The 23,240-nt window shown below is 34.5% G+C and overlaps 1 protein-coding gene across 1 annotated transcript in view; it reads right to left on the bottom strand.

Annotated features, from left to right (window-relative positions):
• Window positions 1-23,240, bottom strand: part of MTX2 (metaxin 2) — a 63,885-nt gene that overhangs the window by 16,478 nt on the left and 24,167 nt on the right. The window contains exon 4 of the mRNA XM_082630159.1: window positions 2,800-2,872. Coding sequence (XP_082486285.1) covers window positions 2,800-2,872 — 73 coding nt within the window. The remainder of the gene's footprint in view (window positions 1-2,799; window positions 2,873-23,240) is intronic.

The raw sequence follows: 23,240 nt of genomic DNA, 5'->3' as shown, positions 1-23,240 counted from the left end.
GAAATGGCCAGAGCCACCCCAACCTTCAGCAACCACCGCCCTGATCAACCAGCAGCCATCAATATGGAGGTAAGACCCTCCGCCAGCAAAAAGGTTTTGACTCACTGAAGGCTCAGATGATGGTTAGCATTTTTTAGCAATAAAATATTTCTAACGGAGATCTGTATAGTGTTTTTTTAGCCACAATGTTATTTCACACTTAACAGACTACAGTATAGTGTGAACATAACTTTTATATGCATCGGGAAACCAAAAAAAATCCATGTGACTCATTTTATTGCGATATTCGCTTTACTGTGGTGGTCTGGAACCAAACCCCACAGTATCTCAAGGTACGCCTGTATTTTATTTCTTTTCTTAAAAATACTATGAGCATTGTAGATTCTGAAGCAGGGAAGCAGTGTGGGTAGTCAAATGAATACTCATATATCTCTAAATACAAAGAAATAAATACAAATCAAGGCAACAAGGGACTTACCTGGTGGCGCAGTGGATAAGAATCCACCTGCCAATGCAGGGGACACGGGTTTGAGCCCTGGTCCAGGAAGATCTCACATGCCATGGAGCAACTAAGTCCGTATTCCACAACTACTGAGCCTGCGCTCTAGAGCCCGCAAACCACAAATACTGAGCCTGCGTGCCACAACTACTGAAGCTCAGGTGCCTAAAGCCCATGCTCCGCAACAAGAGAAACCACCACAATGAGAAGCCCGCGCACTGCAATGAAGAGTAGCCCCTGCTCGCCACAACTAGAGAAAGCCCGTGCACAGCAACGAAGACCCAACACAGCCCCCAAAATTAATTAATTAATTAATTTTTTTAAAAAATCAAGGCAACAAATTAGAAGTAAATAATGTTTTCTGTCACTAGCCTGACTTAAGGTGGAGCCAGTGTTATATCCTTATTATTGGAGGTGATCAGACAAAAGCAGAGTGAGACAGTTATCCTCTGGCACCAAAGGTCATAAAAAAAAAAAAACCCAAAGGCCCTGTTTCTCATTCTAGGCAGAATAATCATTTTTGGAACTTTTATATTTAAAGAAAGCAAGATGTTGCCAAGCAAGTTTATTTATTCAGAGAATATTAGAAATATATTGAAAGGATCTTGGATGTCATCTAATACAACCACCTCATATTACAGATGAAGTCACTGAGGCTCAAAGAAAAGTGAAATCTCCCAGGAAAACTGTTAACATGTGACAAAGTCACAGAAGGGTTAGACTAAAAATTTCCTAACTCTTAGCCAAGCGGTCTTCTGACTATTCCATGATGTTCTCTGCTTTAAAAATCTACCAACAACCAGATCAAACAAGCAAATAAAATACAACACATTCCCATGGTCACCCAAATCATATGATGAAAGAAATACTAGAGACAATGAAATTTAAATACCTTAATAGAAAGTGCCATTTTCATCTACCTATAGGAGACTTCTCCTATGCATATATGTATATATGTATGTATTGTAGTCTCTATAATATTTATGTTTGTCTTTCCTAGAATCTATAAAGATGGATAACTACCTAGGTAATACTACATATAGTACATTCATTTTAGGAAATAGGTGGATAAGCTATATGGCTTCTCCTTGATTTGTCAAAGATATTAACTTTAGTATTAGATTACTAACCTTTTTATATGTATATCTACACTCTTTGTATGACTACACAGGGGAAAAAGATGGACAGAACCCAATATAATTCATTTCACCAGAATTCAATAAAGTTTATAAAACCTATGTATAAATTTAAAGCAAAATGATTCAATTAATAGCCTTCAATAATCTAAAAGATGTGTATGTTTATAAGTCTAAAAATTCATTTATTGAAACATTTTTAAAATGTATATTCATAAACCTATAAATGTAGAGGTATTCATATAGAATTTTCAGTGTGTATAGAGAGGGTGTCTTCACAGCTGTTGACAATTATTATCACCCTTAAGAGTTTATGATGAAAAAAATGTCATTTCTAACGATCCAAGTCATTCCTAAATTATCACCACAATAAAGAGATCGATAAATGTCTCCCTAAAAAGCAATGTAACACACTTATACCAATCAGTTATATTTAATGAATTTATTCATAAAGCAGTGGTTCTATATGTTATTATTGCTCCAGCAAAATGACAATTATAATAACCCATACCAATTCTATTTATTTATCAGATTTGGTGGCACTATATTTTTATATTAAAAATTACCTGAATCATATTTATTTAAAACTGTGCCTTAATCTACTAATACATGATACACAGAAAAGGCAATACTAATTATAAAAAATAGCAGAAAGGCTAAAACCTTATTAAGAAAAAGTACCTTAAAAATTTAAAATGAAACAAAAAGAATCAGAAACCAAAGACATTCAGATCTATGACATGTTAATTTAATTATTCCACAATCTCTCTTCTTCCATTGGCATAATGGGAGAATACAATTTAGAGAAGTGTATTTAATAATAAATGGATTCACATATTAAAATTTGTTTTCTGAAGAAGGAACAGTCTTACGTAAATAAGACTGGGGGAAATCTGAGATTATGTATTTTCTTAACATTTACTATTTGAAACAATTCCCCTAACTTTCCAGTAATCACCTCTGACCACAGAGTTGAAATGAGTAGACACGTCACCCCAAGACTGTCAAGTTTGCAACTGTAACTTTATAGAATGGGAAAATTCTTCAAAGGGTAAACAAAAAATATAGGCATTTAAAAAATCTAGGTACAAACTGGACTATCACTGCAATTTTATCAATGCAGAATATTAACAGAGAAGAAAAACAAAACTAAAAAACACTTACCAGATGGAGACATATATTCTGCATTTGCCCTGCAAACCACTTTGACGGGCAGATTACACATCTGCAAAAAGGCCTGTCAACCAAGAGAAGTCTACAGTAAGTCTAGTGAAAGTATATGCATATTCAAACACAACTTTTCATTTATTTCTTTTCTAAACTTAAGTAATAGCTCAGGAAAAGAAAAAGAATGAATCAACTTAAAGTGAAAGATTCGTACTCTTTCAAAAATAAAATGTCATTTCAATACTAAAAATCAATATGACTTAGACACCAGTAAATGTATAAAACTTAAAGCGTTTATACACACAAATGTAAATTATCCACTTATTTTACTGCATTAGTTTATGTAAGTCAGCAATACTGTATATTTATTTAATTTTCTTTAACAGATGACTAAAGTCCAAACTTTATAAGCTAACTAACTTCCACTACTCTTTACAGAATCCTTATCTTTCCTGTCTTAGGGGAAAACTCTCAAAATGTTATTTTTACTACTTCAAAGTTCTCTCCAATAATACTTAACATCCTAATGTGTAGCTTTCATGCTTATTAACTCACTTTTTAAAGATATAGAATTGTTTATTTTTACTTTGTTTATAGCAACAAAAATTTTATAAGTGACTTAATTGTCTAACAATAGGGAACTGTTAAATTATTTATGGTAAATGCAAACCATATAATTTTATACAACAATTTTTAAAAATCATTAATTATATCTTCACACATGACTGCCTGAAATAAGAACTTTATTTCCAAAGCTTCCTTCCAACTGGGTGTGACCAATGTCTAAATTCTGGCCAACGGGACTCAAAGTTCTGGGCAACTGCTCAGGAAGTTTCTTTAAAAAGAAAAGATATGACCTCTCCTCTTTTTCCTTCTTGCTGACTAGAATGTGAAAAAAATGATTTACAGCCACCATAGCCAAACTGAGTCACGGTAGAAGCTGAGTGTTGAAGACGGTAGAGCAACAAGAAGAGGCAAGAAGCCTAAGTTTTTGATAATCATTCAGTCCCAAACCTGGATTACTTGTATTAAAAAAAGAAAGAAAGAAAAGAAATAAACTTCTATCTTTTTAAGCCACTGCTATTTTGGGTTTTCCATAACTTACAGCCAAACCTAATCCTGACTAATTTACCAACAATTACTGTTTCTAGGTTTAAACAGCACCTCACCCAAACAAAAGTTGACTCCTCTATGTCTATATAAGTATAACTAACAGTCCTCTAAATACTATAACCTATGCTCCGAATTTATAACAATAATAGTGAGCTTCTTGGTTGGCCCACAAGTATGGACTCCAGGTAGTGGTTCTCCAGCTTCAGTGTACCATCAACGTCATGTGGAAGGCTTGTTAAAACACGGATTGCTAAGAAGGGAAGAATTAGAATAAGTATAAAGAGAACTTTCAAGACTGAGAAGGAAGAAGGGAATTAAGAAGGGTCAACTCCCTTCTATTATATATGTATCTGTACCCAATGATGGAAAAAGGTTGAGCTCATTAAAACATATATAGGAAATAGGCTGAAATGACAAGAACCAGGCAGAATAACTGACATACAAGATCCTTGAGAAGATAAAAAGGAATGAAATAAGAGCACAAGTGGAAGCATCTGTTTTTTTCAGGAAACAGGACACTTTTTCCACTGTACTTGCAAGGGGTGGTCAGCATCAGTGATGATGACTGCAAGCTGATAAGTGAGAAGGACAAGAAAATGAGGGAGTGCTCATATTCTGTGAAATGGGAGAAGAAACTGTCTGCCGAGAATGTAGGACTAAGAGGGGGTTTAGGCCTTCAGAAGAACAAAAAGAATTTGAAAGAACGGCTTAATGCATCTTCTCAAAGGTCAAAATAATACTCAGTTGTTAGTTAACAATCATAGCACTATATAAAATAGTAAATATGGTATATTTTGCTAACCTCCATGTACATTGGTAAATGTACTAATCATTGTTCCAAAAAGCTGTGTTTCACTAAAAGAGATTAAGCAAAATTGTAACGTTCTACAATCAAAGCCGTGTTTCCAGTCCTGTGAATTTTTTTTACTTCTTTACTAAAAAATAACTGGCTTAATTTTAACCAATTTAACAACATTCAACTTACCACAGACCTCAATTGATGGCACAATTCTACTTAGCCAAAGATTAATTTTATAGCATTTACTGCAATTATTCTTCATCCCTGATTAAAAAGAAATTTTCTGAATTAATCACAAAGAAGTCTGATGTCACAAACACAGTATTTTCATCCAAACATTAAAAATGAAAACCAAAACATTACCATTACTGTCTTCAAGAATATTAAAATTCCAAATCCAGGGCTTCCCTGGTGGCGCAGTGGTTGAGAGTCCACCTGCCAATGCAGGGGACACGGGTTCGTGCCCCGGTCCAGGAAGATCCCACATGCCGCGGAGCGGCTGGGCCCGTGAGCCATGGCCGTTGAGCCTGCGCGTCCGGAGCCTGTGCTCCGCAACGGGAGAGGCCACGACAGTGAGAGGCCCGCGTACCGCAAAAAAAAAAAAAAAAAAAAAAAAAATTCCAAATCCAAAACAGACTTTGATTCAACAGTATTTCTCCTTTCTCTTGTAGCACAGGAGAAAAATCTCTGAGGCTCCAAAATAGTACTTTCACCTTTCACTTGCATTTTCAATCTATTATTAGCACCTCAAATACTCTAATTAAAACAGGTATGATACACCAACCTAAAACACATTTTATTTTCAATTCTGAATAGCAATCTGCATACTTTTATTCTTATGTAAATACAAAGAAAAATGTAGTTCTAATTATAATAAGGAAAGTTAGGAAAATTCAGCCAACTCCTCTTCCTCTGTTGGATACATTATTCCAAACTAATTCAAGTGATTGACAACATAAAATAATTTAAATAAAAAATTTAGCACACCCTATGAGAACAATGATTTATAACTGTGCTGTCTAGTATGGTAGCCACTAGTCACCTGTGGCTACTTAACTTAAATTTAAATTGATTAAATTTGAATAAAATTTTTAATTCAGGTCCCCAGTCATACTAGCCATTTCACATGCTCAATAGCCATATGTGGCTAGTGGCTACCATATTTATTGGCCAGTACAAATAACAGAACATTTCCATCATCACAGAAAGTTCTACTGGACAGTGTGAGTCTATTGCAATAGCAATGGTAATCAGTGCATAAAAGATACCTTAGCAAAACAGGCTGACATCATCTGAAAGAGATTAGGCTAAATATTATAAAAACAACCTGCACAGTATTACAGTGATGACTGTGAGACATTAAACACCATAATATTTTCAATTTTCAGAAAGAACTAATATAGGGTTTACTCATTTGCTGAGCAACCCCAATTGACAAAATGGGTCAGGTTAAGTTTATTAAAATGTGAAAAATAAGAACTTTAGAATGAATAAATTAAAGCACAGCCAATAAATATATTCTTTGAATATAAATTTACTGAGTACCTAAACACATGACATGGTAGGACTTTTTTAAACACACACACACACACACGCACACAGAACATAATACCCAGTACCTAAAGTCTAAGACCCTGAAATTTAATTAGCTTCATGTAGTTTCAACATATTGAGTGAATTAATTAAGTTCATAGCGTCAAAAAAAATTCATTGAAGGGTATGTCTGTATATTTTTTTATTTCCACAAAAAAATTCAAAGGAAAAAAGTAATACTAGATCATCGAGAACCAGTTAAACATGAAGGATTGAACTTACACATTTATCTCTGCAACCTCTCAAAAAATCCAATGAAATAACAGTGAAGAAGCAGAAAATGTGTAAACCCAGAAAAACACAAAGAATGGAAGAGGAGACCAAAGCAGACCAGAGATGTCAACCCATTTTTATAAGATAAAAAGCAGACTTAGCAGGGCAGAGGAAGCTGAAACCTAAGGGCATGCAGAGGAGAAAATCAATACATTTGCATCACAGAAACTGGGAAGATTCCAAAACTGGAGGTACCAAGTACCACAGAAGGCAGAGGTGAGGTAAAGGACTAAAAATAGGACAATTGGATGAAAGTCTGTAAAAGCATCAGACAACTAGCCCGCCCCCAATCTGGCAGGAGACAGGGTTTCATTCTCTGGAGAAACCCAACCAGAGAGGCTCCTGACTCAGGACCCAAGCACAGCAGAGAGCCCTGGGTAGAGGGTCACACTGGAAGGAAGGTTAAGGGAAAGTATGTACACTGTAGAGAGCCACAGCACCCTCTCCCTCTCAGCTCCCAAACACTGGCAGCCACATTAAGTCCTCCAGAGTACCCCTCCATTGAAAACACCTACCAATACTGATGATTTTAGTGAGGGGTAGGGACAGTCGCCAAAAAATGGCCACTGTGCAATCAGTCTACAGTGAAGCCCGCAGGTCAAAAAGTCCCTCAATGCCCCATCAGCTTTTTAGTGCCTCACTCTTAAATATAAATTGTTAGCAGAGATCAACAGATATTTGAGGAAAGCCTCAAACATACAGAGCCAAAACAAACTACAAAAAAAAACAGAGAGGAAATAGAAAATGCAGACAGCAACTTCAAAGAAAAATTATAATGGCTAATATTCACTGAGCACTTACTATGTGCCAGGTATTTGCATAAGAGCTTAACTCTATGAGGTAGGTACAAAAAAAAAATCCCTATTTTAAGATGAGAAACAGAAGTACAGGGAGGTCAAGCAATCTATTCAAGGCATTTAGGAAGAAAGGAAAGGAGGGAGGGAGGGAAGAAAGGAGAGAAAAAGGGAAAGAAAGGAAAAAAAGAAAGAAAAAGCAAAATGAAAAGAAGCAAAGCATACAAAGGACTGAGATGACACTGAATGTCTCAAAAGAAGCTCCAAAAGCTAAAGGATGACAAAAGGCTTTCAAAATTCTAACGAAAAATCTTGCCAACCTAAAATTCTACATGTGGCCAAGGAATCAATCAGGTGTGAAGATAGAATTTTAAAAAAAAACATAACACAAGCAAGGTCTTTTTTAAAAGCCTAAAATAAAAATAATAAACCAAGAAAAAAAAGAATATGGGATGCAGAAAATTAGGGAATCCAACATAAAAGGCAGGCAAGAAGAATTCCCTGAATGATGATGAATAGCAGTCTTAACAACCAGCTATGACGCCAACCAAGAAAGAAACTGTCCCAATTAAAGTAGAAGGAACAGGGCTTTCAACGGTAATAGTTCCAAGAAATAAGTAAATAAAGGACCTGACGTGTTTGACCATTGTGAGGGGGAGTTTTACAGTTCAGTCAAAGAGTTTAGGAGAGAAAACTACCCAAATGAATTAAATAAAGCAATTACTTACTCAATGGAAAAAAAATCATATAGAAAGAGTATGTTCATTGTACACTAAGCCACTCAGCTGGGGTAAATATTTACATTCTAATTATAATATAAACACTAAATATTAATTTAACAAAAGTTAAAGAATTATTGGGAAGATGGGGAAGGAGAAGGGGAAGAGAGCTGCAAATGGTAAATTTCGTAGTGGGATTCAATAGATATATTTAAATTAAAAAATGAAACGGCAACACAAGCATCTTACTTCGAAATATAGAGGTAAATATACCCAGGGGAAAAAAAATACAGCTGAAAGAACAGAAAGTGGTTGTTTCTGGGTATCAGGATTTGGGGTGAGGTAAGGGTGGGACAGTCGACTGTTTTCTGTGTGTGATAAGACTCCCATACATTGATGGTGGGAGTGGTAAACGAGCCAACCACTCTGAACTGTTTGGTAGTATTGACTATTAAGCAGATGCCTACTCTGTCAGCCAACAATTCCCCTCCCAGAAATACACCGAAAAGAAACGAGGCATATAGCCACTAACACACAAGAATGCTCCTAGCAACTTCGTCCATATAATCAAATAAAGGAACTCAAATGTCCGTTAACATGAGCAGCAACTCTAAAATTCCTAATTCCAAGCTAAAAAGGATATATAATGTTATCAATTGCTATTATAAAAAAGCGAAAAATATAAAAAGATTACACATTTTTCTTAACTCTAAATTCTTTAGAAATAGCATACTTGGAGAACTTTTAAATCAGAGAAATTCTAGAAACAGTCCCAGAAGGTAACACCTATGATAATCCATAAAGATTCTAAATTCTATTTCTTCACTAATTACTTCTGAATCATATCTTCTGGGAACTACAGCTCAAATATTTTGTAAAAACTAGTTTTGAGACATAAAATATATTTCATTTACATATAATTGAAACTAAGGCCAGGAGTCTAAAGAAATAAGAACAATCTGTTACCAATCAATCCGACCCTTACAAATACTTTAAATCCTATATTCAAAAGTTATTTTAGATAACAGTGCCACTCCTTTTATTAGATCATAAAACTAGCATCTTAAATGTTGGGGGGAAACCTAACACACGTTGCAGATAAAAGAATGTCTTGTGCTTGCTGGGGTGGGGTCGGGTGGGGTCGGGGGCGGCAGCAGGGGGAGGGATGAATGAACTGGGGGTGTGGGGTTAGCAGACACAAACTACTATATACAGGATGAATAAACAACAAGGTCCTACTGTAGAGCACAGGGAACTACATTCGGTATCCTGTGATAGACCAGAATGGGAAAGAATATGAGAAAGACTGTATATGTATGTATAACTGAATCACTTTCCTGTATAGTCGAAATTAACACAACATTGTCAATCAACTATACGTCAATAAAATAAATTTTAAAAAAAAGAATGTCAGGAATATAGACAGGGATCCTGTAACAGCAATCCTTCAGTAACATGGTGGCAAGGCTTCTGATTCCTCTTCCTTCTCATTTCAGAACCCTCTGTCTTCTAAAACTAGCTTTTACTGCTGTAATTCCCAGTTATGTGCCTGGTACATAACAGATAATAATTATCAGCTCAATGAATAAATGAACAAACACACAAAAATCTGAACAATACATAAACCACAAAATAAACAAAAAGTAGAGAATCCAAAACTCAGTACACCTAGTTCTAGTCATACATGAATTTTTCTAAATGAAACAACAGAAACTTCTGATAATAAAAACACAGGGGGAAAAAAAAGGCTGCTTTTGTCAAAATTCAAGACAAAATTTATACTCAACCACTGGTCGGGGTATAAATCAATGTAATCTTTTTAAAGGGCACTTTGGTAACATCTACCAAAATTCTAAATATACATAGCCTTTGACCCAGTAATTGTATTGCTAGAAATATACCATATGGGCATATTTATATAAGATTATATAAGATATATGTAAGGATATTCACACCTAAGCCCTATTTATAGTAGCAAAGTAATAATTATAACAATAGCCTAATATCCATCAATAAGAGACTGGTTCAATAAACTGTGGTGAATCTATTAATGGAATATTTGTAGCCTTCAAAAAAGAATGGGGTTGCCCCTCAACTGAACTTCTCACACTAAATTCCAAAGACATTTCTCATCTGGGCTACTGAATGACATAAGACAGTATACGCCAAATGCAGAATTCCTTTTTGTGTTATTTTTCTTCTAAAGGCCTGGAGCAAATCACTTAAACCATAGCTTAATAACGCCTGCAAAAAGCTAATTTATTTGGTCCATTGTATAGCTTCCTGTGAGCTAACTTAGTAGGAGGATATAATTTTGAATATCTAGAAGAATGAATGGAAAGCAATTATTCACTCATTCACTCACTCAATAAATATTATTGAGCATGTGCTATTTATCAGAAACTGTTCTTGGCACTGGGAATAGAGTGGTCCCAGACCTCATGGAATTTACATTCTAATGGAGACAGATAAGCAAATAAGCCAGAATAGATCCACTGTGATTCCTGCTACTTAGAAATACAAAGCAGTGTGAGGGTATTGCCATTATATGTAGGATGGTCAGATAAGGGTTCACCGGTAACATACCATTTGAGCATAAACCTGAAGAAAGTTAGGGAGCAAGCCATGTAGGTTTCTAGGAGAAGAGCAGTCCAAGTTCAAAGCAGTTCTGTGCTTCAACTGGAGTGTTTGAGGAACAGCAACAAGACCTGTGTGACGATGCAGACTAAGGAAGTGAGTGGTAAGAGACGAGCTCAGAGAGACAACCAGGAGATCATGTAGGACATAGAGATAATTGTAAGGATTTTGGCTTTTAATTTGAGTGAAACGAACAATCATTACAGGGGGTTGAGCTGAGGACTGCTGGAATCTGACTGACATTTTAAAGGATTACAAACCACTATACAGAGATTAGATTGTAAAGAGTAGAAGGGTGGAAACACAAGAACTAGTTAGGAAAATTTTGCACTAATCCAGGCAAGAAATGGTGGCAGCCCAGGCCAGGATAGGAGAGCTGGAGGTGGTAAGAAGTCAGATTCTGGCTATGTTTTCAAGGTAGGGTCAAAAAGATTTGCTGGTAACTGGATGTGGACATAGCAAAAAAAGAGAGGACTCCAAAGATGACTCAAAGTTTCTCACATAAACAATAAGAACGATGGAATTGCCATTTACCAAAATAGGAAGAACTGTGGGATGAGCAGGTTTTGGTGGGAGGAGGAGGATTCAGGGGACTTTAGCTGTTCTTCTCTAATTATCACTTCTCTGTTAGACTTCTGACAGGCAATGAATAGCAGAAAACTCTGCTCTCTTTTCAAAGGCCTGGAGTTGCAAATGGCACAGTTATATGCTTTGAAACCAGATAAACAGATTCTAATGAAACATCAAGAAGCCCCATCTCAAAGGCCACCCCATCTCTTTTATGAACAAAGGTGACAGAAATACCTACAAATCAGTATCATCTTTGTCAACACTCCTGCAAGTACGGTAATATCAAGGTGTTAAGAAACTGGTAGAGCTACAGATATTATGCAGAATAAAAACACAATCAAGGACCGTTTTTATCTTTGATCTTTTCTGCATCTATAGCCCACCACGCTTAAAAACTGAAAAGTCAATTTAACACCCGGTTAAACAAGAAGCTTTAAGAAGCTAAGAAACCATCTGATAAGAACAGTATTATCTTCTGAAAATTTACTGAGAAGTACCACATGAAGGAGCCACTGTCAGCCGGGCCCTTTAAAATCTCAGCAACTATGGCTCAGTTGTCAGAAAATTTAAAATAAGCATGCAAGTCTCACAATTAATATAAGCAGGTAAGCAGAATAACATTAATGAGCAAATCAAACAAAACAAAACATCTCAAATAGTATTCCAGAAAGAATCTAGGGGGAAACCAGTGAAATTAAATTTAAGCCAAAAAGTCATCAATTTCTTTTACAGAAAACAATAATTATGATGGTCCCTGACAGAAGTAAGGAAATAGAATCTACAACCTTAAAAACCTTAAAATATCAAATATCCTTTGTTTTAGTTGCATTATGTTAACAACAACCAAAAAGGTAATTAAAAATATTCAGTTCATGAAATGGTGTAAAGGGCTCAACCCTGGCTGAATGGAAACACAGCCAGCCAACAACAGGCCCACCCTGGTCACTGCATTTGCACACGGCGGACGCTGCCTCATTGAGATGCTGTCCTTACCATCATTTAGAGTAATCTGACTACCTGTTGCTGACTCATAAGCCATACCACTCTTATGACTGGGCTACTATTAGCACACTCTCACTCCTTATTTGTCACTGGTTAAGTGCCCTAGCAGAACCTAACAGATCCTAACAGAGCAGATATTTAAGAAGCAAACTGTTTAAGTGGGAGACTATAGTGTCTTTTGAAAAATGGGAATCCCCTGCCTCAGTCTTAAAAGTCAATATAGAACAAAAAAAGTTAATAGAGCAGTGAGACAGCTCTGGGTGGAATCTTGGTGATGACTGTGTTAATGTGAGAAAGTTCCTTTACCTTGTAAGCTTTCCCATTTCTAAAATGAAGACACCTTGTTATGCAGATTAACTGAAGTGTTGTATGTAAAACACTTGACATACTGTCTGGTACATAGTATTTCAATAAATATAAGGTATTATTATTAAAATTAGTAGTAATAATATTAGTAATAATAAACACTCATAGAGCTATCTGCAAAAGAAGAAAGACTATTTAATCTTGGTGATTTCAAAAGAAAACTTCACTTATTTTATTACCTATTAACACCTCCTTAAGAGAAAAGGGCAAATAATAATTACATACTGTAACAGTTATACTTATTTATAATCAAAATAGAAAAATTGTGCACTAAGACAGAAATCTCTAAGTAGATATTAAAAGAATAAATAAGGGAACATAACCAAAAGCTTATACAATATAAAATCTTCTCAACATGGCAAAAACAACTGAAGACATTTTGATATTGACATAAACTTTTACTTTACAAATAATTTTTCAAAGTCATACACACTGATGAAACTGATAAAAGGCCTCCCCCTCCAGAACATAAGTTCCATTAGTACATGATGACCACGCCTATCTTGCTCACTACTTTATCCTCAGCACACCACAGGTTCTCAGTAAACGTTTGCTTAATGAATAAGACACAGATATTCATAATAATAAATACAAACATACCTAAGTTCATAGAAAACCAGTAAGCTACAACAAAGATTAGCATTTTGTTATTTTATGTTACCAAAGCTCACTGCATTAAAAAGATCAATGTAACCCCTGTTATATTCAGAGGTATTTAAGCAGGTATGTTTTAGAAAAACAATAACAGGAATTCAACTTCTTAAAAAATTAGCTATGCAGAAATCATCAGAAACCACAATTCAATATGCACAAAAAGCTCTAAATAGAGCAAATTTGTTACCAAAAACATGAAATGCTATTGGGAGCGCATATGAAACATCACATCAGAGAATAGGACCTTCCTAATTAACACAACTCTCACCTGAATACCACTCTTGGAATATATGACTCAAGTTTAGATATATCAATATCTGACAGCTGTAGAAAAAAATCAAGTGCAGAAAGAAAGCAACAAAAAAGATAACCAGAATAGGAAAAGATATAAGCTTTCCCTGTTAGAATTAAATATAAATAAAAGTAAATCGTAGGGTCAAAATTAAGTAAAAGAGTTATAAAATAGTCAAAGACACAGAAAGAATAATTCTTGTAACCCAAGAACCTAATACAGTACCAGTCACAGAGTTGGCACTCAGTGAACAATTTGGGAGTAATGACAGGAAACTACTTTTTCTCTGAGTTCCTATAATGAATGTTGTAAAGTTTTGTGATTTACAGATTAAATATTCCCAACTGAGAAAAATAACAACAAGAAAAAAACCCTAAATTTAAAATTCTTAGGATAAGTTAAATAGTAGATGGCAGCAATATAAAATGTATTCATTTCATTTTAATAACCTAATGGTAACTTGATACTGAATCATTTACCAATGAGCAACACCAATTAACTTATTTTCTTTATTCCAAAAATAAAATGAACATTTATCTTATAAGTTAAATACATAACAATACTCTTTAATTGCACTTAAGCAATAAAATCAACATTGCTTGCCAATAAAAATATTAAAAGAACTCAAAATTTTAAAGAATTGTCCTCAATAACCTTTTAAAAGATTGGGTGCTTTAAATTGATTAACACTGTGGAATTTAAGGGATTATAAACATAGTTTCTAAATGTATGTAAACTTAACATTAACAAAATTATCCAAAGTCTAAATAGAAAACAATCCATTTTCAGTCCAATCATTACCAGTTATCCTTAGACAGCAGGCCTCAGGTTTTCTTCTTTAGGACAAAGCTTCTATTCATTTCATAATTAAATTTGAATTATTTTAGGTAAGAACTCACTAAGAACTATTCTAAAGCACGCAATACCATTTTCAGGGCACAAAATAAAAATGGTTCTGAATTTTAATTCATATCTTGTTTTACCCAAACACAAAGGAAAATCTGTGACAACAACTGAAGGATTATTTTCCACCTTACTGAAGAGACATGTTTTAAAATTAAAAACGATGAACAAATCTATCTACAAAGTAATTCATTTTTTATATCAAACAGCTGCAGACCCTGTAATTGAAATAATGTATCTAAGGTTACAAATGAAAAGTGTTAGGTATCATTCTTGAAGTGACAGATTAAGTTCCTAATCCAGTTAAAGTAATAGCCATATTTGTAGTTTAACATAAATTAAGACCTTAATTATATTTGTGACCATTTTAAACAAAATAACAAATTCCTTTGTACCTGGCAATGTAATTTATATCAAAGCCAGGTTCATTTTCCAAACCAATCTATTTCACACTGCAGAAATACTCTGGTATAATGGTATAATGTAATTCTTGTAGAATGTTGAAAGAGTAGATTCACTAAAAGCACAGAAGAGGTTTGAAGATAAATGAAGATGCTATTCATTCAAGGGTAATTTCATCTTAGAACTATATGAAAGATGTTTCGCTCACACGGGGTAGCGTATGGTCTCAAATTTAAGTGCATTTTCAGCTCAAATATAATGCTGCTAGATCGATTACATTGATACGTATATCTAATCATGAAGAATTCTAGCCTTTTTCTGTTTAAAAAACAGACTGTCATTTTCTTCATCTTACTGCTATGTCTTTATTGTTCTGTTTAACAGCAACAAATCTTAAAATCCTGCTTGCTATTTACTTTTTAAAGAGAAAAGTATACGGTTGATACTCTAACTTGCAATCTCTCAGAACTACAGAAGTGTAAATTTCTGCTAAGTTAAATAGATATTTATATTAGCAAACTATTACCCTGTATAACCATTTTACATTATTTCACTAATTACTAAAAATGACAACTCCAGGGCCTCCCTGGTGGCGCAGTGGTTGAGAGTCCGCCTGCCGATGCAGGGGATACGGGTTCGTGCCCCGGTCTGGGAGGATCCCATATGCTGCGGAGCGGCTGGGCCCGTGAGCCGTGGCCGCTGGGCCTGTGCGTCCGGAGCCTGTGCTCCGCAATGGGAGAGGCCACAGCAGTGAGAGGCCCGCGTACAGCAAAAAAAAAAAAAAAAAAAAAAAAAAAAAATGACAACTCCAATAGCCACCTAATTCTATTTTGAATATACTTTTCACAAATCTGTAAGATTAATTTAAATGTTTTATATACACCATACCATTTATGTGTTGAGGGATTAATATTAATACTGAGAATTTTTTTAATCTGCTAAATTCTATTTGCACTTTAAGTTCACAGACATCCTTCCTAAAGGTCACATTTTATACATTTAAATCATTCCAGGTGTTTTATGCATATATCACCAAAATGCTTTATAATACTTCTGATATAAAAAAGGTAATGTAATGTAACACATTCAATCTGAAGAATTTAAATTCAGTGATATCAAGGAAACATCTGCAGCCTCTATTTTGCTCATTTTAGAACACTGAAAAGGATCCACTAAATTCTCTCTGTCCCTTAGCTTTCCTTCTCCTAATCCTGAAAGTGAACACAGAAGCCTCATTTTGCAGAAAATGATCAAAGTGGAAGGGATAAACATACTTTAAAAAACTAAGATTTTGGGCCTCCCTGGTGGCGCAGTGGTTGAGAGTCCGCCTGCCGATGCAGGGGATACGGGTTCGTGCCCCGGTCTGGGAGGATCCCATATACCGCGGAGCGGCTGGGCCCGTGAGCCATGGCCGCTGGGCCTGCGCATCCGGAGCCTGTGCTCCGCAACGGGAGAGGCCACAACAGTGAGAGGCCCGCATACCGCAAAAAAAAAAAAAAAAAAAAAAAAACTAAGATTTTACACTTTATAAAACTTTAAGAAAGTTATATCAATTTTAAAATGTTTTACATAAAATAGTATTCTATTAATTCTCTATTAAAATAAATGTATCACTGCATTCCCACTTACTGTATTTATATCAGGTTTAAACTGACACTTAGAAACTACATACAACCATAAACAAGTTGTTTAAAGTAGAAAATGTATTAAACCAAACTGAAAATTCAAAATCATTTCCTCTAAAATTCTATAGGTAAGTTGTCCACTGTGACCATCTGAATGACACAACAAGTTTACAACAGCTGTAATTTCATAATCACAGTTCTTTCTCCAATGCAACAATTGACCTGCAGTCCTGAAGGAGAGATACTCCTCTTTCCTGTTCTTCCCCAATCACTACATTAGGATGTTATCATTTAACTTCAAATTAATATGTCCACCTAAAAAGCATCAATTGTGAAAAGGAAAAAGCAAGGGTCAGCTAACTGCTTATCAGCAGATCTGGCATGTTAGTGTTCATGGCCCAGTATTAATGGGGCCTATAAAAATGCTGACATTTTTAATGATTAAAGTTGGGGGAGCATATAGAGAGGCAGGTTCTCAATGGAATAGCTTAAACTATATTTTCCTACTGTTAAAATAGGACTTCGGTCTCCCAGTTTATTTCCTTTTGTACCAAAAGTAAATAATTATTTGGGGTTATATGACTAGATATAATGTTTAAAAAGCAAAACAAATTTTTTATAACAGCCTGTGTTAATAAAAACCACAAAACCTGAAGGAAAAAAAACAACATATTCAACAGAAAGAATATAGTTTTTTTCTGTTGTGTTCCCTTTCATTTTTAGAGATTAAGTAGTTATTCGCAAAGGATAGGAAAAAATAAGAATATTATTTCCCTTAACCTCAGCTTAAATGTTATTCTTACTTGAAGTAACTAAAAAATGAAGAAGTAAAAAGTAAGATTACTTTTTCATTCAGCATTCTAATAATCATCAGTTTGAGACACTAAAAAATAAATTCAATAACTAAACTTTTACAATATTTAGATTAAGCCACACAAAAAAGGAAAACAGGTTTCTTTTTAAATTGGCTTCATATATATAATAAACAAAAATCCTTTCTAAAACTTGCTAGAAGTAACATTTTATTATATAGACATTCACAAAATACGTATATAAATCTTTGAAGCAAAAATTGGCACTAATTCAGCATTCAACATCATCTTGTAGTTCTATTGCTTTCACTTTTTTCAAAAGAATTTCCCATTTATTACCTAACTTGAACTTCCTAATAACCCATAACATAGGTAATACTACCTTTATCACATCTCAGAGATCCAAAAGCTGCAACATATCTATCTCTCACATCTTAATATAATCCGTAAATTGTAAGATATAATTCGCTAAGAAATGTCAGAAATGATTTTTGAATTAAGTGTCTACTTATTTTTGGATAAAACTCCAAAGGTCTGTATCACTGGACTGGACTGGTGTGCAGCAAAGTGTTACAAGGGTGGACTCTAGACCCAGACTCCCTGGATTTGCATTCCAGCTCTGTCAAGTACTAATTATATAAGTTTGGGCCAATTGCTTAACCTCTCTGCCTCAACTTCCTAATCTGCAAAACGGAAATAATAATGCTACCTACCTCATATGGTGCCTGTGTGTAAGCATTATCTATGATACCTAAAGTACACAGAACAAGACCTGGCGCATGGAGTAAGGGCTGTGTAAATTTTAGCTTCAGTTATTGTTGTTCTTATTAATATTATCTGCAGAATGGGGATTATAACAGCACTGACGTCATACAGTTATTATAAGGATTAAATGAGTTCATAAGAATTAAGTGCTCAGCACAGTGATGAGCACATAGTAGGCACTCCACCAGTGCTGCTGGTGTCTGTTTACCTCCTCAATTTCTAGGCTCTATGACCTTGGCCAGAGCTTTCCTGAGCTTCAGTTTCCACATCTTTAAAATGAGCTTAATAATAGTGCCCTACACTAGGGTTACGGTAAAGATTGAAGGAGATACCACACATAAAAGCTCTCAATAGAGTGCCTTAGACAATAAAAGCATTCGATAAATATTCAACTTTAAAACAAACCTTATTTAGTATTATTAAAATAATGCCGGGGTTTGTTTGAATTCAAGCACTCTATATTAACAACTTTTAGTTACGGAATGAAACAATGAATATAAAAATTATTAATGTTCATACAGATTTAAATATGTCCAAAAATAACTCTTACACCTAACATTTATTTTAATTACTTTAAGCATTACAAAGCATTCCTGATGCTGACACTGATTATGTATATTTCTGTCAAAGAATCAGGAAAGAAGGAAATAATAACCAATGTTCATTGCATGTTTACAATATGCCAGGTGCTTTTCTAAATGCTTTAATTTTTATATATATTTTACATATTTTTTAACACATTCAGTCTTCATAACACCCAGTAGGATAGCTTCTATTATATCTCCATTTTACAGATGAGGAAACTTGAAACAAAGAGTAATGTTTAAGGTATTTGCAACAGAGACCAACCACCCATTTCATTTGTGGAATCGGCTATAAAAGACAACATATACTGAATCAGTAAAGACATAAACTTCTTGAAGAAAAATCAAATGAAACATTTTCTGCAGAAAACTTTGAAGTCCATATGCATTTGCTCATACAGTATTTCTGGACATGTGCTGACCAATACAAGAGCCACCAGCTACATACAGAGTACTTGAAATGCGGTTGGCAGAAATTGAGATGTGCTGTAAGTGTGAAATACACAACAGATTTTGAACTTAATATAAAAAAAAACAAAAAACATCACATTAATAAATTATGTACTGATTACATGTTAAAATGATAATATTTGATAATATTAAATAAAATATATTATTAAAATTAATTTCACCTGTTTCTTTTTACTTCTTTTAGTGGGGCTACTACAAAATTTTAAATTACATATGTGGGCAACATTATATACATTATATATCTACTGGACAGTTGATTTAGGTTTAGGGGATGAGAGGATAGTAACAGAGAACTGTTATCAAAATTCTTTTACCAACCATTACAAGCTTCAGAGCGGAAGTAATATTATGAAATAGAAGATTTCTCTCCCCCACGTTTGTGTATGTAATACTGTGTATATGCATCTTGCCATATATATGTGTGTGTGTATATATATTTATACACACACACTGCTCATGAGAACCAGAGGAACACGCTACTCTAATACTTCAAAATATTCAACATACAAGATTATTTTATGAGGCAAACACTTCAGGTAATACCAATACTTTGTGGATGAAAGAAGGAAAGCAAATATAAGAGGAAATAACAGCCATGGGGAAAAAAAAATTTATTTTCTTTTAAACTGAAATCATAAAAGTTCCTTTAACCAAAAAAAAAAAAAAAAAAAAAAATCTAACCACTTAGTTCCAGGAATATAATAAATGCCAATTCTATGTGGTAAGTAAAATTTAAATTTCCTGATGGCTTAACTGGCAGACTACTAAAATATCTGATGCTTGATATCTGATATCTTCTAGAAAATATCCAGTTTATGGATACCCATCACATTGTTTTGATCAATTTTATACATTTAACTGATTCTTCTAAACGGATACTGGTCCACTATATAGAAGAAAATTACTCCATAAAGTTTACATCAGATATCTGGAAAAGTCACATTTATAGTCATGGCTACTATCAGCTGTCAAGTCAAAGAATATTGAAGAAAACCAAGAATTTTTAATATATGCTGGTTAATTTATCATCTAAGTGACATACGTAGGATAACAAAAAAAATTAAAACGGTTATGCAAAATTCTGCATTTTAAATGGTTCTTAGTTTCTGGTTTTAATTGCAACTGTGATTTGAGATGCCATGGTGAGAAAGCAAATTAATAAGAACCATAAAAACAGAATTACTAGATAAGGTACACACTAAGATTTCTTTTTTCTTTCCTTCCCCAGATTATTTAAAATGTTAATTTTTTTTAACAGTAATATAATGATATCTTGGTTTGTGCTGCAAACTAGTTAAACCATCTATTCTAGGGTTTCTCAACATTGACACCATTTACATTTGGGGCTGGATAATTCTTTCTGTGGAGGGACTGTCTCATGCACTGCTTCACAGCATCCCTGGTGTCTACCCAATAGATGCCAAAAGCAGCCTCCCTAGCAGTTGTGACAATCAAAAATGTCTAAATACTGTCAAATGTCCTCTTTGGGGTAGTAATCCTCCCTCAGTTAAGAACTACTGGTCTATTCCTACCCAAAATACAAATGGGACCTAATGAAACTTAAAAGCTTTTGCACAGCAAAGGAAACCATAAACAACATGGAAAGACAACTCTCAGAATGGGAGAAAATATGTGCAAATGAAGCAACTGACAAAGGATTAATCTCCAAAATATGCAAGCAGCTCATTCAGCTCCATATCAAAAAAACAAACAACCCAATCCAAAAATGGGAGGAAGACCTAAATAGACATTTCTCCAAAGAAGGCATACAGATTGCCAAGAAATACATGAAAAGATGCCCAGCATCGCTAATCATTAGAGAAATGCAAATCAAAACTACAATGAGGTATCACCTCACACCAGTCAGAATGGCCATCATCAAAAAATCTACAAACCATAAATGCTGGAGAGGGTGTGGAGAAAAGGGCACCCCCCTGCACTGTTGGTGGTAATGTAAATTGATACAGAACTACCATATGACCCAGCGATCCCACTACTGGGCCTATACCCTGAGAAAATCATAATCAAAAAGAGTCATGTACCACAATGTTCACTGCAGCTCTATTTACAAGAGCCAGGACATGGAAGTAACCTAAGTGTCCGCTGACAGATGAATGGATAAAGAAGATGTGGCACGTATATGCAATGGAATATTACTTGGCCATAAAAAGAAATGAAATTGAGTTATTTGTAGTGAGGTGGATGGACCTAGAATCTGTCATACAGAGTGAAGTAAGTCAGAAACAGAAAAACAAATACAGTATGCTAACACATATATATGGAATCTAAAAAAAAAAAAAAAGGTCATGAAGAACCTAGAAGCAGGACAGGAATAAAGACACAGACCTACTAGAGAATGGACTTGAGGACACAGGGAGGGGGAAAGGTAAGCTGGGACAAAGTGAGAGAGTGACATGGACATATATACACTACCAAATGTAAAATTGATAGCTGGTGGGAAGCAGCTACATAGCACAGGGAGATCAGCTCGGTGCACTGTGACCACCTAGAGGGGTGGGATAGGGAGGGTGGGAGGGAGGGAGATGCAAGAGGGAAGAGATATGGGGATATATGTACATGTATAGCTGATTCACTTTGTTATACAGCAGAAACTAACACAACACCACTGCAAAGCAATTATACTCCAATAAAGATGTTAAAAAAATATATTCACTGTGCCCTGAAGTTATCTTTTCAAAAGTATAAAGACTGAAGACACTATTTCACACACAGCAAATAATTTACTTGTGCTATCAGTTATCAAGCAAGATTGCTTCTACCACACTTATAAACCCTTCATTCAACAAATATTTACTGAGTACATTTTATAAGCCAGGCACTGTGTCATTAGTATTTGAAAACTAAACTTAAATTTCAACTTCCTTATCCCCCCTGCCAAAATGGCAGTATAAAGTCCGTATTTATTAAATATAACCAACTAAGAAGTTCTGCCTCTCAAAGATTACCGTAAGAAAGAAAATACACTAGTCACAGTACTAAAGATAAAATAAAGGTAAGTAAATAAAATAAACAAAATTTATATTCTTGGGAAAAATATATAAATCTTCTAAAAGAAAGAAACTTTAAAAAGCTCATACTCATACAAATGAATTATTGTCCAAACACATTTCTATCTTTTCCTTCTTTCCCTGCCTTAAACGAAATTAAAATGTACTGAATGACATACTATGTATCAGACATAGTGATTAAGCCCAGATGATTATCAACTTGAATTTAAAAAAAACAAGATGACCAAGTGCCTAGCATCATGCCTAGAACGCAGCAAAAGCAGTCCCTCTTCTTCCTTTTCTTTCTGTCCTCAAGAAGCTCACAGTCTCATCTGCAACAAATGTCACGTCTTAGATTTCTCTTTTAAGCTATCTTTTAGGTGCTACACAATAAAATCCTCTTTGTGATTCAAACCATGTAAGCTAACCAAACAGCAACTAAATATGTAAAATGTTTCAATAATTATAATTCCATAATCTACATAAACATTTCTCTTTTTTTTAAGGCAAACAATTCCCAAGTATCCTATATTTCCTATAGAGCAGGTTAAAGTTTACAGGGCCACTAAGCTTTTGGATTACACAACTGTGATATACAACTTGAAGAGTTATTATATTCAGTAAGTGGTCTGGGGATAACAGACACTAATGTAATCGATAAATATATAAGGAATGGCTGGAAAAGAATATGTTTGCTTCATGATTACCAAATGGATTAAGGCTAGAATGAGAAGAATGAGAGAATGATGCTTAAAAATATGTAGTGAATAAAACTTTACAAATAAGTTAGAAAATAGTTTTGTGCCTATAAATGAACATTCACCCCAACTAATCAATACCATCATATCTAGCCAAAAGCAAAACAGCAAATAAAGAAAATGCACCCACAACATAAGTGATGTTTATAAAAAGAATGAATAATAAAGATTTTTATGTTCATTTTACATACTGGCAACAATTACCTGAATAATATTACATAATAAAATTATACTTCACAAAGAGATGTTATACTGATAATGATAAATCACAAAAAATTCTAAACATACAGTATCAGAC

This window comes from Mesoplodon mirus (genome assembly GCF_964341445.2).
Source record: "Mesoplodon mirus genome assembly, chromosome: 8".
Classification (NCBI taxonomy): Eukaryota; Metazoa; Chordata; class Mammalia; order Artiodactyla; family Ziphiidae; genus Mesoplodon; species Mesoplodon mirus.
The sequence above is the reverse complement of the archived record's forward strand: the minus strand, read 5'-3'. Positions and strand labels throughout refer to the sequence as shown.